Source organism: Cryptomeria japonica, chromosome 3 (genome assembly GCF_030272615.1).
Source record: "Cryptomeria japonica chromosome 3, Sugi_1.0, whole genome shotgun sequence".
Classification (NCBI taxonomy): Eukaryota; Viridiplantae; Streptophyta; class Pinopsida; order Cupressales; family Cupressaceae; genus Cryptomeria; species Cryptomeria japonica.
Window position 1 is genome coordinate 450,393,716 of NC_081407.1, and position 17,047 is coordinate 450,410,762.

At 35.8% G+C, this 17,047-nt stretch overlaps 1 protein-coding gene across 2 annotated transcripts in view; it reads left to right on the plus strand.

Annotated features, from left to right (window-relative positions):
* Positions 1-1,386: 1,386 nt before the first annotated feature.
* LOC131029122 (fatty acid amide hydrolase) overlaps positions 1,387-17,047 on the plus strand; it is a 230,299-nt gene continuing 214,638 nt past the window's right edge. Inside the window, exons 1-3 of one of the 2 annotated variants that reach the window (XM_057960527.2) lie at positions 1,387-1,851; positions 1,959-2,071; positions 2,496-2,605. In XM_057960527.2, the coding sequence (XP_057816510.1) occupies positions 1,990-2,071; positions 2,496-2,605 (192 nt within the window). In that variant the 5' untranslated portion in view covers positions 1,387-1,851; positions 1,959-1,989. The remainder of the gene's footprint in view (positions 1,852-1,958; positions 2,072-2,495; positions 2,606-17,047) is intronic. The other variant, XM_057959839.2, reaches the window with a different exon arrangement.

The window sequence follows — 17,047 nt, forward strand, 5'->3', positions numbered from 1 at the left end:
ACTGACAAACTTCCACAACTACACCCCTGAAATCGCCAAGGAATCCTCCTAGAAAATAGGAAACCTTAATTTCTGCTTCCGACTAGCCTACGGGTCTCCACAATAGGCTAATGGCCAATTGAATTGGTCATTGCTAAGAAGGGGACATTACACAAACATATGAAACATTATACTCATTATTACAAAAATACAACTATACTATGCTTGAACATACACCAATATCTACAAATCTATTCCCATTGATACAAAACCTAAAGACATAATTAGATATAAAAAATAGAATCACATTCCATCCTTCTAAACTCCCTTAACTATCAAAACCTTAATTAAAGAATAGTTTTTAATTCATAAAACCAAAAATAACCTATATCAATCTACATCTCCCATTTGTTCTGCTTTGTTATGTTGAGAAGCATTATATTATTGTACAAGAATAACATTAAGATAATGTGTACATAAAAACCCAGTTATAGTAAATAATGTTTTGTTATCTTTTGAACTCTTTAATTTTTTATGCTTTCTTGATCCCTTAGCATTAAAAAAATCGATCAAGTTATTATTGATCTTAAAAATAAATTTAAGATTTTTTATTGATTTTTATATAATTTAACAACTCTTATTTAATCTCCATGCAATGATAAATAAATTTGTATTGGTCTTAAATATATATGAAAAAATAAAATAGAATTAAACAACAACCATTACGTTGAAGACTCGCACAAAGGAAAAATCTAAAATCTAATAGTAATTTTCTAAATTAATATTAAATTTTTTCAAGATAATCTTATTTTTAAGAGTTTACCGTAAAAACATAATATTAATTTATATACAATAGATCAATAGATATTTTTTCAAAGCTTCAATTAAAAAATAGACGTCTTGAAAAATGTCAGTTTTTATATAGATTTATTAAAGATATACACTACTTTTATAAAAATCATATTAAAATGAACACTTAGTATGTATATTTATGAAGAAGATTAAAAAAAGATAAACTAAAACAACGTGAAAAATAACATTTTATCGTATTTTATATAGATCTATTAAAGATATATATGCTACTTTTATAATTATAATATCAAGATAAATACTTAAAATATATGTTTAAGAGGATTAAAAAATATAATAAACTAAAACAACTCATAGTGAAAAACAATATTATATCCATTCGAATTAACAATTCATTCTATGTTTAGAAAGATTAAAAAATATCATAAACTAAAACAACCCATAATGAAAAACAATATTATATCCATTGGAGTTGACAATGCGATTAAAAAATATCATAAACTTAAACAACCTATAGTGGAAAACAATATTATATCCATTCGAGTTGACAATGCATTATATGATCCTTTTCTGATGTTTATATGAGATTGCATCACCTCCTACGACATCATCCATCACCTCATCCGACATATAATCATTTATCCTCTTAATTTCAAAGGCTTAGTTAGGGTTCGTCACATCCATAGAAGAAAATAGAAACCACCTACCATAAAACAAGGCACTGAAATTGCTTATCCAACCAAGAAAATAGTCGTGTGGTGAAATAAAAAAATCATGCAAAACATGAAAACATGAAAAACATACGAGACCAAGTCCACAATTATGTTTAGGGAAGGTTACAGCCAAGGAGGAGCGGACATATCAATCTTAGGAGCGGTCACTCACCAGCCAGCACCTTACTACTTAACGCCCACATTGTTGGAGCCTCCGCCCACATTGTTGGAGCCTTGGTCCTGCCAACTCTCAACCAATGAAATGTAGATATCCAGAGCCTTATTTTTAGTATGAACCAATGGTCGAGCTGTGGTAGCTGAAGAACAAGACTCATCCTCTAGCTTTTTGGTAATTGGGTTTGAATGCCCTTCAACTGAGGGATATTTTAATGATCAAATGTTTTTTAGCTTTTTTGGTATAAATTTTCATACACCATTGTTGCATTTGGGTTGCAGTTAGTTTGAAGGGCTGCTAATCTCTGTGAGAATGGGAAGAGTTTTTAAAGCTGTGGAGGAAATGGACCTTAGAGAGGGAAGCAATGAAGATTACCTACATGCTGATGTCAAAGGTCAGTTTCTCAAACACCATTTTCAGTATACAAGGATTGTGCATTCACCATTGCAGCAAATGAGCAAAATGGCTGCATTGTTAAATGTTTCTTGTACATGCTGCTTACTAGGGAAATTTCTTTTCTGCAAAATCTAATGTTTTGAATATCAGGCTTATGAAATTTGTAACAGTTGCATACCCATTTAGGCTGTGAATTCTTAACTCAAGCCGTTAATTTTTTTGGAAACTGATTGTGAAAATTAAAAACATAATATTACTAATAACATGGGTTTAAACGAGCAATTTCAAGCCATCAAATGTTATCATTATTCACACCTAGTAGCAGCTGTGCATCCTTGGTTGAAATATAAATACCATCTGGTTTGCTTTGGTCGTTTTAGTTGTGATGGATGTCTTAAGGTGGCTGTATTTGTGCTCTTCAGCACCACGGATGGCAGGGATGCTCATTAGAATTTTCGCGTGGCTCATGGAGACAAGGATCATTGGTCCGATTGCAATGTACATACTGAAAAAGGGCAATCTGCTTCACGAGGTACGTACGCTTCACAACCCAATTGTACTCTGTTAATTTCACAAAATTATACTATGTAGCACTTAAAAAAGTCAACGTACCTCATTAGGTATATATATCTCATGACACAACCCTATAACCTGTTTCTTTTACAAATTTAGATATTATATTTTGTATAGAGATGGATTTTTTCCTTAACAGTTGTTTATGGCAATTTATAACCAGCTCTTTCAATTTAGAATCCCATTGCGCATACTATTTGAACACATCAAAAATCATATTAACAAAGCTATACACGCTTAACAACACATGAACCTTTAGCCTTAACACCTTCTCTGGTTTGGAATTACCATTATTTGCTTTTGACCCAATTGGCAATAGCTTGTTGGGGCTGAACAGATTTTGTGTACTGCAGTCTCAAAGGAAAAGGTGTTGCTAACCTTTCATTTCGAAGAAAATTCTTTTAGAGACAATGCTATTGGATATCTTTAAGGATGGCCACAGAGAATTAAGCATCTGTTCATTTATTTATGTATTTAAGCGCATCTGAGTTCAAGCTTCCTATTTTCTCAAGTCATTGTATGCAGTCTTGAAGGAAGGATGTGGGAAGAGTTTTAACAGCCAGTTGGTGGGAATTGTACCTAGTCTTATAGGAAGTTGATTGTGTTTGGCTCTATTACCAGAACAAAGGGTATGAGAATGCCACTTTCAAATTCAAGAAAGAGGGCATGACAAATCAACAGTACCAGATGCATGACTGCTTTGAACCACATCTTCAACATTACTAGGCCCAGCCTTACCTAAACAACAATTTCCATTGTTACTCAATGTCAGCCAGAGAGAAACTAGGAATTTGTTCATTTATTTATGCGTTTAAGCATGAATTCATTCTAGCATTCTATTTTCTCTACTAAAGTCATAGGATGCAGTCTTGAAGGAAGGATACGAGGAGAGGCTTAGCAGCTAGCAGATGGGAGTTAATTGTGTTTGACTATGTTACTAGCAAAATGGTATAGGTATGCCTCCTTCAAATTCAATATAGAGGGTAGAGCACAACGGGCACTATCACATGTATGGCCTCATTGAATCACATCTTCAACATTACTAGGCTTAGCCTTACCTAAACAACCATTTTATTGCTACCCAGATCAATAGCTTAATCACAGTGCTGTTTCTTAAAACAACTATTACAAGCACAAACTCCAGAACCAGAGCGATAAATATGATTGCCAATTTCAGTACCAACCGTCTTTCCTTGGCAAGGATACCATCAATTTCAGCATCTCCCTAACCCTATGCTGGATTTTGGTTACCTGTAGATCCTTGTCTAGCTAAATGATAGGAGGGTGGTATTGCCCATCTTCCAACTAATGGCATCTACATTCTTGTAATTCAGTTCAACAGGAGTTATCTTTTAGTGTTTTAGTTTTTCCCTTTGAGGACAACACAAAATGGAACAGCATGTAAAAACTTTTCAGGAGGAGAAGCTCCCTTATAAGAATACTGAATCTGAGAATTCTAAACAATATTTGGTTTTCAGTATGCAATATATACAGATTTAAAACAAACACCTAGCTTTTTGTTCCCAGGCAAGGGAACAAGGATTATCACCTATGGCAGGGCAAGAAATGAGGAGATAGCATTTTTGGGATGGTAGGATATGGGGAGATCTGTTTTGAAGGGATGGTAGGGAATAACAATTAAAAGCTGGAAAAATTAAATAATCTATATCATAAATAATAAAAATATATAAAAAAATAATAAATATATTGATTTAAATGCAATATTTTATAATTTTAACTAATAATATTAATTTTTTAATACAATAAATATCAATAATTCTTAAAAAAATTAAATATCAGAAAAATTATAAAAAATTTTAGAATAAAAAATAAAAACTAAAACAAATTGATAAATTATAAATATTATTATAATTTTATTAGTCATATAGTTTATAATTAAGAATTTAAAGCTTAATGCTAAAACTAAAACATACAAATCTTAATAAAGAAACAAATGCCAACCTTTCAGACCACATCAGCTGCTGCTTCCTGTATGAGATCAGAAATGGGAATTTGTGTGAAACATCAACGGGCAACCACAAACCCTAGGAAACATACAATTGCTTTAAATCTAGAGGAATATATGAATGCAATACAATGAAATTAAATTAAATATAAGCAATTATACCTTTTCAAGCAAGCATCAATGTTATCTCCATTGCTCTTCTCACTCTCATGATGTATAATGTGTTGCTCACAGAATTGTATCTTAGCTCTATATCGCAATTATGTTCTTAGGAAAGCTCAAAGATTGTGGTTGGTCATGAATGATGATGAAGGTTGTTTTTATAGATTTTCTGATATCAATCAACGGTGGAGATCTGATGAAAAAGATTGAAGATCAATGGATGAGATTTGATGAGAAGAATTGATCGTGATCATTATAGAGTTAATTGACTGCATGATGGAGATAGAATTAATTGATTAGTTAAGTAAATTGATTGATTGGTTGAACTCTAAGTGAGTAATTGAGAGGTGGAAGTGAAGATATAATTGATATTAAATAATTAAAAAATATTTAACACTGAGTAATTGAGAGGTGGAAGTGAAAATATAATTGACATTAAATAATTAAAAATTATTCAATTGAGTGCATGAGAGGAATAAATAAATAAAATAAAGATTTTATTTATTTTTTAGTGGAGCTATGTTTTTAAAAATTAATACTTAAATAAATTAAAGAATTTATTTAATTATAAAAGACATAGTTAGCTGAATAAATAATTATTTAATTATAGAAGACTAGAAGAAAAATAATTAATAAATTAATTTAAATTTAATCATTTGCATGAGAAAAGAATTAGAAAAGGAATTAAATAAATAAATAATTTAATTCATGTGCATGAGAAAAGAATTAGATAAAAATATTATTTAATTCATGTGCATGAGAAAAGAATTAGAAAAAGGATTAAATGAATAAATTATTCAATTCATGTGACCCGCTCATGGGTTCAACCTTTGAATTTGGGGGATAATAAGGAGATGGAGAAATGGACCAAACCGGAGCAGGGATGGATCAAAATCAATTTTGATGGGGTGTTGCGAGGGAATCCGGGTATCTCAGGTGTGGGTTGTGTGGCCTGTGATGAGGAAGGGAAGATCCTCTTTAAAGCGGCGCAGAGGCTATGCGATGGGACCAATAATTTAATTCATGTGCATGAGAAAAGAATTAGATAAAAAAATTATTTAATTCATGTGCATGAGAAAAGAATTAGATAAAAAAATTATTTAATTCATGTGCATGAGAAAAGAATTAGAAAAAGGATTAAATGAATAAATTATTCAATTCATGTGACCCGCTCATGGGTTCTCAAGGGTTCAACCTTTGAATTTGGGGGATAATAAGGAGATGGAGAAATGGACCAAACCGGAGCAGGGATGGATCAAAATCAATTTTGATGGGGTGTTGCGAGGGAATCCGGGTATCTCAGGTGTGGGTTGTGTGGCCTGTGATGAGGAAGGGAAGATCCTCTTTAAAGCGGCGCAGAGGCTATGCGATGGGACCAATAATGAAGCGGAGGTGCAGGCTGCTTTATTAGCGGTAGAACTGGTTGAGAATATGAAAATTTCGAGAGTGCATCTAGAAGGAGATTCGAAAGTGGTGATAGATGCAATTGTGAAGGGTGCTTCGGAGTTTTGGAGATTGAATAAATTTATTTCCATTATTCGGTCGAAGCTTTATATCTTCTAGGATTTTCGAATTTCTCACATAAGAAGAGGGGGAAATGCGGTGGCGGATGCTTTATCCAATGTGTCGTGCACGTTGGACAATTGGGTGATGCGTTGGTGGGGAGGCAATGATGACATAGTACAGTGGCATGCTTAATCGAATTGTTTGACATGTCAATTAATGCGATGAGGGAGAAAAGGACGCCTAGTTCTCTGCCCGAGGACTTGGGCTCGCTTGAAGGTGGTGGGCAATTAATGCCGATTTTTTCTGCAATGGCGGCGTAGGTTGTGGGGATTTCATTTATGAGGAGTATGGAAAGATGTTTTTCTATCATAGCGTATGGTGGAAGTTTCTAGTCTGAGACTGAGAATTGCATTGACAGTGTTAGTTGGCAGGTTGGAGAAGAAATGAAGGCGAATTTCACACTTAAAACAACCAAATTCCTGATTGCTTTCTTGGGGCCGGTTTCAGAAAGAAGATTGAGGAATATGTTCCAGTCTAAGGATCTTCTGCTAATTCGAAGTGTGCAGCTAGTTTTGAGGGAGGAAGTGGAGGTAATTGGGCATCGCTACCGCACCTGGGTGGATGTCTATTCTCTAATCTTGGCATGGGGGCTAGAGTTAGACTCCTCATGTGCAGAGGTCAGGAGGGCGATGGAGGCAATTGTGCTAGTGGAATACCTTGTCAACCTAGAATCTTTGTTGGAGTGGGTTGTTCCAGGGCAAGGCTTTGATGTCTTGGAGGAAATTTGTGCGGCCCATCAAGAATTAAGGGGCACATACATCCCTTTTCTTAGGCGATGAGAAGCGGTGAAAGCCAGGTTTAGGGAGATGACAAGGAGAGGGTGGGAGGCACTCAAAATGTTTACTCAAATTATGGAACTTGAGGAAGTGATCAGATAGGCCCGAGAGGAAGCAGGGGACGCGGAGGTGGGTGGCCGGAGGCTTCGTCCGAGGACAAGACGCAGGAAGGCGGAGGTGGTGGATGAGAAACCAGCCTTGACAATTCTCTCGGGTAGCATGTAATTTGGCCTGGCTGTGTATTTTGATCTGGACTTTATTCCCGTTGTTTTATGACTGTGTGGTTTTTTGTCTTGGTATCGATTTAGTGTTTTTTGCTAATCGATACTGTCAATTTTGGTTGGGAATGTAATTTTGAATTTATGTGGGATGGCTGCCTGTGATAGTGGTTTGGGAGGGTGGTTTTGGACTAGTATACTTCTGATGATGTACTTTCCTTTCCTTTATTAATAAAATCAAACATTATCGATCAAAAAAAAAAATTATTCAATTCATGTGCATGAAAAGAATTAGAAAAAGGATTAAATAAATAAATTATTCGATTCATGTGGCATGTAAAAAGAATTAGAAAAAGAAATAAATAAATAATTCATGTGGATGTGGGAAATAAATAAAATAACAATCTTATTTATTTTAGAAGAAATATATTTAAGAAATGAATAAAAATAAATTAAAACAAATTATTTAATTATAGAAGAGAATGTTAGCTAATTAGATAATAAAAATAATTTTTAAATTATAAGAAACTAGAAGAAAATAATTAATTAAATAATTAAAATTATTTAATTAATGAGGAGAGAAGAAAAAGAATTAAATAATAAAGACTATTTAATTATTGTGCAAGAATAAATTAATTAAGTAATAAAAACCATTTAATTAATTTTAGAAGAAATTATAACTAAATAATTAAAATTTATTTAATTATAAATGTGATAGAGAAATTTGAAATTCGAATTTGACTTAGAAGGATAATGTTAGCTTAATTAAATAATAAATTTATTTAATTAATTTAGAGGGATAATTAGTGAAAATGTTGCTAGTAGGCGTTAGACAAATTTCAGTGCCTACACTTTCTTATGTAGACCCAATGCTTCCTGCAAAAGTCTTAAATATAAAGATTGGAAGGCCTTTCGTTGTTGGGATCTTTTTGTTGTTTGCTTTTATAGATTTTTCCTTAGTCTGTACCATGCTGAACATTACTATCAAATTGAGAAATAATATTGTACACAACACCTTGACATTGCATCATAGGTATAGAGGTCCTTCGAATCTGAAACCACAAAGATTTTAAATTAACAAGAAATGTACAACAATGGCTGTTGACAGTTGAACACATTTTTATAGATAGAAATGAAAGCCTTAGTTTTAAATGTGTTTTTGGGTGAATTTTTAATTTTTTTTTCTAACTTTTTAAATGTACAAGAATGGGCTTTGATAGCTTGAACTTATTTTATAGGTAAAAATGAAAACCCTACTATCAAATGCATTTTTTTGCCTAATTTTTTGAATTTTCTGACTTTGAGAGATGTCTGACTATTCCTAGGACTGTCGAGGGACTGTTGGGGGTGGTTGGCTGTCCTCAATGTTTCCAAGCTGTTTAGCATGTATTTTTAGGACATTTCTAGTGTCCGTAGGTTAGGGGATGATAGGTAATGTTTTCAAGGTATCCTTGCATCTCCAAAATGGGAACCTGGACACCGGCAAAATGCATCCCCATGTTAAATAGCTTATCAGTTTTTTGATTGGTAATATACGATTTTTATTATTTAGAAAATAAGGAGTACATTTTAAAACATAAGGTGTAGCTGTCCAAATCCACCAGTCTAAAACAGTGACAAACCAAAAAGCCCACCACCTTCCCAAGCTCCTTCATATATTTTTCGGAGCACAATTTTCTGTATATTACATCTACCATTTCTAGAGACCATAAACCAAAATGGTCACTCAAGACTACACTATCCATTCTAACACTACCAAATCCTAGTTCAAATATTGACATGAAAAATATCAAAAACTACGAATGCTTCAAAATTGTAGGCAGAGTAACCCACTACCAAACCCCTGTTCAAATATTGACATGAAAATTATCAAAAACTATGAACGCTACAAAATTGTGGGCAAAATCACGCACAACACCCGACTCTATTCCAGTACCGACTGTGATTATGTGGCTCCTTGCTGCTTCGGCTTCCTTGGTCCATTGGCCCAGTAGTTTTCTGGGTTGAAGCTCGGACCTTTGCCACCTTGTTTCCTTTTCTCCTCCTGGAGCCGTCACCACTCAATCTCCTTCTCCCGAACAAATTCCTTTAGGCCTTCCCAACCGATTAGGACCTCCTCCTGCTGCTCCTCTCTGTTCATACCATCCTTCCAAAGAATTAAAGGTCAGAATTTTTTAGTCTCTTCTCTAGTGCAGATGCCCTCACTCACATGCCTTTGCAGTCCCTTCCCTAGAATATCCTTCGCTAGCAGAGGTTTTAGTCCAAAGAGGTAAATCTTTGAAACATAGGCATAAAGCACCCGCTCCACCTCCTCCTTGGTGCCCAATTCCAAACCCCAGGCCACTGTCATAGACACCACATTGACATTGGTTCAAAACAAAGTTGCATGGACACGGATACAGATATAAATATGGATACAGTATCAGATACGGATATGGCCATTTTTTAAGACCCCCTATATGGATACAGCTGGATACGTCATTCATAAAATACACATACATGTTATATTTAACACAATTTTCTAAGTTATTCGAGGAGATTTTCATTACTTCAAAACTAATATAGACACATAATTGTTACATAAATAATGATAAGTTGATCTAACATTTTACAATATGAAAAAATAGTAGAGTTGCATTGGAAGATAACCTCAAAAATGGGTCACTGAAATAGAAAAACATTTCATTTGTCTTTCTCATTTGGTGTAAGTTTTGTTAATGCCATTTGAAAAAAAATAAAAATGCATGAATGAAGTTTCTTAAAATTAAATTTAGGAAGATTTATTTCAAATTTTTTAAAAAATCAAATCACATAGTATCTAGCATGGTTGGAAATCAAGGTTTTTTGGGCACGTGTGGGTACAATATTCGATGTGTATCCGGGCTGTATTGAATACATATCCATATCGGATACGGGGATACGCGTGCCTAGGAAGGGACAAAGGAGTTTCTGGCTACTTTGGTTCAAAATTCAAATTTGAATTTCATATAGTCCTCTCTCAGTAATAAGTCCAGAATTTGAATGCAGATGGGCTCCTCATGCTTAAAAATTCCGCACAGATGCTTCTCAGAAATCTTGCCCAAGAAGGCTAGTTGCTGTTTGGACAATGAGAGAGTGAAATTCGCCTCCATGGTCACTCTCCTGCAACAGTTCACCAACTTTGAAATGCCCTCACTTTCACTCTTACCAACTCGCTTTGGGAGGAGAAAAAGGCCCAAAATGTCCTTTTATCCCACACCGCTCGTCCTAGCCATTCACAACCATCATTCCCACACAAGCATTGACGTACTCTCCTCCCCATGTGACAACTCAGTCCCTTGGAAATCTTCCCAAATCTCTCTCCCTTGCAATTCATTTTATGATGCCCCCACTTTAGATAGTGTGTCTGCCACTGTATTGCCCTCTTGCATAGTTTGAGATATTTTAAACTTTTCAAATTCATTTATTTTTTTAGCTAATATTTCTATAAACTTATTCAACTTCCACGACGATGCTTCTCTTTTGATGAGGGCATTGACGATAATCAATGAATCCCTCTCAAGGCGGAACTTTGATACATTCAGTCTTTTGTCCATCCGAACACCCCATAACGCCGCTTGGGCCGCTACTTCGTTATTAGTCCCTTTTGGAAGCCATCTTGTGTTGAGGGCAATAATATGACCCTTCCAATTGTGTGCAACATATCCAACACATGATGGGCCTGGATTCCCTTTTGATGCACCATCAAAGTTGATTTTTATCCATCCCTAATCCAGTTTAAGCCACTCCACTTTGGTTCTGTTCTGTCCATTCAGATCAACCCAAGAGAGCCCATTAATAAGCCAGCTTATCAATATTTTTAAATATATGGATGAGAGATTATTTATCTTTTGATTGATGTGAATGACCTAAAAAGTGACAATTAACACATGATCACTCTTTTTTGTTAAAAGTAGAGAAAAAAACAAGTGCAACACAATAATTGAATTGGATCGAAAACTATAGATAGGTGTTGATAAATTGAATAACATAAATCACATACCAGCTACAACACCCACTTTAATGAAAACTCCGATACAAAGTGTAGTTGGCCTAAAATGCCTATTGTTTTTTTTGGTAATATTTGTTATCTGCCAATGTATTAATTGTTTGTATTAAGTGGGTTGTCACTCTCGGGTAGTTAATGCGTCGGTTGGTTGACGGTTGTGTACCTCTCGGCAATTGTCGGGTCCTTTAAATATGTTATGTACCGCCAAGGAAGGTAGTATGGTATAGTCGGGTGAATTGTAATCCTTGGCCGACCATCTCTGGTCTTCTTCTCTGTAATAATTGCATGTGCGAATAAAGATATATTTCATTTCTGTGTCCACTATGCATTGTCATGTATATTATTATGTCTTGTATTTAATTTATCAAATATAGCAGCAAACACAAAGCTTGCAACAATCACTATGTTTTGTTCAATATACTAAATCAACACAGAAGACAACACAAGAAGCTTGAACAGTAATCTCAACAACAAATAGGTCTAAACTTACCATTGAAAAATCTAATTGCATAAATAATTCATAAGTATGATAAATGTATACCAAAATATTGAACAAAACAATGAAGAACAATGCATAAACAAAGTTCCTCTTGTACACCTAGCTACACCTCAGATTGAGCAAAAGAATGCAAATGATGAAAAGGGGACAAGCTTCTCAGACCATGTGTTGTGTTCAAGATGGTTGATTGTTGTTGAGAGGTGATGTGGCTGCACATCATGATCTTGCCTTGCATCCAATTCCTACTCTTGGTAATGGCTTGAGGAATGATTGATTCATAGATTTTGGATGATGATGATAGATAGATAGAATTTAATCTTGTGTGATGAAGGGATGGGATTGATCTAGAGAAAATGAGAAGTCGTAAGTGACATTTTGTGATTGGTGCACAAGGTTAGAGAAAAGGAAGAGATGGAGGATAGAGATTTTCTCTATTTTAATGGAGGGTGAGGATTGAAAAGAGGGGCCTTGTGGATTTGGAGCCACGTGCAAGATTGGGGCCTCGTAAATTTGGAGCCATGTGCAAGATTGCATTTGTTTATATTAAACAAAGTGTTGGAGGAATGTGCAAATGATTAATTAGCTGACTAAACCTGATTTCTTTGTTCAATTAATGAAGAGGGAATTTTAAACGAGTTAAATAAATATTATGTATTTATTTAGTTAATGAGAGAATGTTGTTGGAAATGAGTGATTAATAAAATAAATTTGATTTATTCAATTAAATTGGAGCTTTAAAGAAAGGCTGAATGGATAAAATTTTAAAAATAAACAAAGATAATTTATTTAATTACTATCAAAAGAATGGTTAGATTTATTAAATAAACAATCAAGATTTATTCAATTAATGCTAGAGTAATAGATCAAATAGATTACTTAAATAGATAGTATATATTTAATTAATGTTGAAAGTTGATTTGTGGATAGACTTGGTGTGATGATGACGGAAATGGGAGAATGCATTTCATGTGTTTACATTTTGCCACTCTCTAAGAATGTCTTGCGACTTAGAGAAGCAATTTGTTGTTTCAAAGAAGATAACTATAGACACTTAACGAGATAGAGCTAGTGGTAGGATGCTTGGTCATTTGGATAAATGAGGGTTAGGAAATGGGTTAGGGATGCCCCCTTGAGAGAGTAGGTAAGTTGACAAGACCTGGCTTCTCTCTTGTAAGCAACACCAGGTGTAGAGGGATGAGGAATGGATGGAAGGGTGAAAAGATTAAACTTGAAGGGGGGAATTGTTAGATGTATGAGGGTTTGGATGGAAGTAAATGAAGAAACGATGTTAGCAAATAAGGAAAATGATAGGATGAGGATAAGATTAGTGATAGGAAGGATGATGGATTTTATGATGAGTGTGTTTGAAATTGAATATAGTTGCATGTTGAAAAGTGGTGAGCAACCTATATTTGCTATAACACTTGACATTAAGTATTGCATGTATGAAACATTACATCACTAAATTACCTCCTATTGTAAGCCAAATTAGTCAGTCTTAGGTATGATATAGAGGCAGATTTGGAGCAGTTACCAACAAGGACTAAGCAAAGTCTTCAAGTGACCGAAATATAGTTCTAGGTGGCTGCTATGATGCCAATATCATCCTCTAAACTTGCAACTTGGCCTTTAAAATGACTCAAAAATGAACAACAGCAAGAAATACTCCTTTTATGAATGTCAACAACACAGAGAACCAAGATTCTCAGCTGCAGCAATTTGCTGCACTTTTCCTTGGACAGCTAGCTTCATAACACCTCCAAACTCTCTCTAATCACCACCAAATACCACCAAACTCTTGTAACCTCTTCATCCACACTAGATGCCACATATAGTATGTAATGTCCCCTTCTTAGTGATGATGCATTCAGTGGTCCATTGGCCTATTCCGGAGACCCGTAGGCTATGTGGAAAGGAGAATTAGGGTTTCCATCTTCTCTGGAGTTCTGCTTGAGCTTGTCAGGGTTAGTCAGGAGGGAATTCTTGAGTCCTGCTTGTGATTTCCTTCTAGGTTTTCCATGAACTCCAGTATGGCATAACATGTAGTTAGGGTTTGGCTGTTTGGATGGTGCAGTTTTACTGAGCTTTCGAAGCTCTTTCTCTGGGTGTGAAGATCATGATTTTTGGAGCAGTATTTTATGACTTACTATTTTTAGTAAGTGGCAGTTTGGGCATTTCTATTTTTGGCAGTCTTGGATATGGTCCTTATCCAGCGCAGTTCAGTGGTTTTCATTGCTCGACTTCATCCTGGATTTTGTTGATAATCAGTATTGGAGCTATAAATTATTCAATTAAATATTATTTCCTTCCTAAGGTTTAATACTTAATTATTTTATTACTGATTAACGATATTGGGAATTGTGCATAATATGAGTTATCCTAAGTCTGCTAGGTGAATTATTTGTGCCATGAAGGGGGACGCCAAAATGAATAAGGAGTCTTTATTTTATGTGACAAAGTATATTTTATGCCAAAAATCGTGGTCCCCTTTGCTAGGCGTGGGTTTGACTTAGGGGGGGACGCCATACTTGGGTCCACCATTGGAAATGAAATGCAAATTGGAGAGGTGAATTTGGTGGGAGTTGAATTTGAATTTCAGACTTGAAAATCTATATATACAGGTGTTTGGCTCCTCATTTGGTTATCCAGAGAAAATATAATGTTATGCTGTCGGATTGATTCCAAACTTCTTCGAGGGTGAAAACCTCCTAGACTTTTCAATTGCAGTTTCGAGTGTGAGACATCTGTTGGCATTATGTGAACCGGTATGAGGACATAATGACATTGTATGTTGTCATTGATGTCAATATGCCGAAGAAGTGAGAACCGACATATGAGAGAACCAGTAGAACACTGTGAACTGGCATTTGTGCCAAAGTGAAGCATGACATTGTATGTTGTCATTGATGTCAATATGCTGAAGAAGTGAGAACCGACATATGAGAGAACCGGTAGAACACTGTGAACCGACATTTGTGCCAAAGTGAAGCGGCGTGTTTGTTCATGATGAACCGGCATATAGTTATGTGAACCGGCTCATGGAAGTATTGTATGACTACCGGTTGGTAGTTTCAACTTCAGGGTTTCCAGTTTAAGTACTTCAAGCCTGTGTGGCTCAATCGGTGACTTTGTGTGATGAGTTAGCATGGTGACAAAGAACAGATCGTGTTGCCACGTAAGCCTTGTGCGCGTGAAGGATCTTGCATGAAGGAGATTGTTCTTATCTACCTCGGGAATGTGAAAAGTCTGTAAAACAGTGATAACGTATGATGCGTTATCAGCCGCCATAAAATCGGTGGAAATGGACGATGGAGAATGTCTTGAGATTGGATCAAGAACTGCTGCATTTAATGCAATGTGCTCAACGGTCAGGATTGAACCGTTTGAATTCCTTAACCTAACAGGTTTAGGGTTTAGGTTTTATGCTACCGACCTATCTGTTTTCCTATAAGGTCGATGTTGTGTTTCTTTCGGAGGTTGTTGGCAAAAGTTGTGTGTGTGTATCCAAGAGAAGGGATATGTGATTCTTGCCAGACCCAAAGGAGAGAAGTGATACCTGCAGAGTGTAAGTGCAGAAGGTGAAGAGGAGCTCGAGCGGATCTGCATTGGCATTGAGTGTTGTTACCAGATCATTGTAATACCTGTTGATCTCTGACCACCTCAACAGTTGGAAAATCCCTTAACAGGGTAGCCTTAACCGGCTTGCTGTAAATCCTTTAACAGGGTAATTCAAAGCTATTGAGTTCGAAATCCTTTAGCTATTGAGTTCTTGAAATCCTTTAACAAGGTAACCTTTAAAAGGGTCTAACCCTTAACCGGGTATTCTAGCTATCCCTTAACCGGGTGATCCCTAACAGGATCGGTTCCTAGCAGAACTTATTGTAATGTCTCTAACCGGACAAGGCTCCTAACAGAGCGGACTTCTAAAGAGTTCAAAAACAGCTTGTGGGTATTCATCCCCACCGTGGTTTTCCCTAGTTGGGTTTCCACGTGAAAAATATGTGTGTCATGTGTGATGCGTTTATCTTGTGATGCTTTTCTATTGTCTGTCAAGCATATGATGGTTCTGTGTTTTATGCCTGTCAATAAAACATGTTGAACTAGCTGTTATTATGATCTGATGATAGATTACCTATTTATGCATAAGGGTGAAATGGTAGTGTAGTCTTGAGTTGAGTGAAAAGCTAAGTGAGTAACCGGTTAATGCTTGTCTCAGTCATTCTAAGCTTTACCGGTTGCACTCTGTTTCAAACCGGTGTCATTGTTTGCCAGTCATTTGAAGTGTCTGTTGTCAAACCGGTTTCATTGTTTGCCAGTCATTTGAAGTGTCTGCTGTCAAACCGGTTTAGGACTGTATTTTTGTCTGTACTGATTCACCCCCCCTCTCAGTACTAGGTTAGTATTGTCCATTCATCATTGAGTTATCAATTGGTATCAGAGCGTCCTCCAGGTCCTCTGTGCTATAAGCTTAACCGCTTGAGGTAAAGATCCCAGTCTAATGATGAAGAGGGAAGGTCCAAAGTTTAACAGAGAAAATTTCAGTATATGGAAAGACAGAATGAAGATATACATCAGAACATGGGTGCTCAACACTGGAGCTATGTTGAGACTGCCTATGTTGCTCCTACCGGTACCCTCACCGATGACCAAAAGAGAGAGATGCAGGAGAATGGGCAAGTCATGGAAGCCCTAATTAGTAGTTTATCTGACATTGAGTTTATTGATGTTCAGGATAAGGTAAATCCCAAAGAGGTATGTGATACTCTTGAAAATATCTATGGCGGTGATGAGCATGTAAAACAGGCTAAGGAAGAAAGCCTTAGAGGGAAGTTTGAAGATATGTGGATGGTTGAAGGTGAGACCATTCAACAGTATGGAATAAGAATCAAAACAGTTGTTGGAGATATCAAGAGTGCAAGTGGTAAAATAGAAGATTCCACTATGGTAAGCAAAGTCCTGAGATCCCTATTGCCGGTCTATGCAATAAGGGTTGCTGCTATTCAAGAGCTAAGATCAATAGACAAGACTAAGGTATCCCTAGACTCTATCATTGCAAAGTTGACAGCCTATGAGCTAAATAGTTTCGATGGCAGTGTTCAAAAGACTGAATCAACTTTTAAAGCTTCTGCAGTACCATCCAGAAAAGGAAAAGAAGCTAGCACTAGTGGTGAACCAAGACAGGGCAGA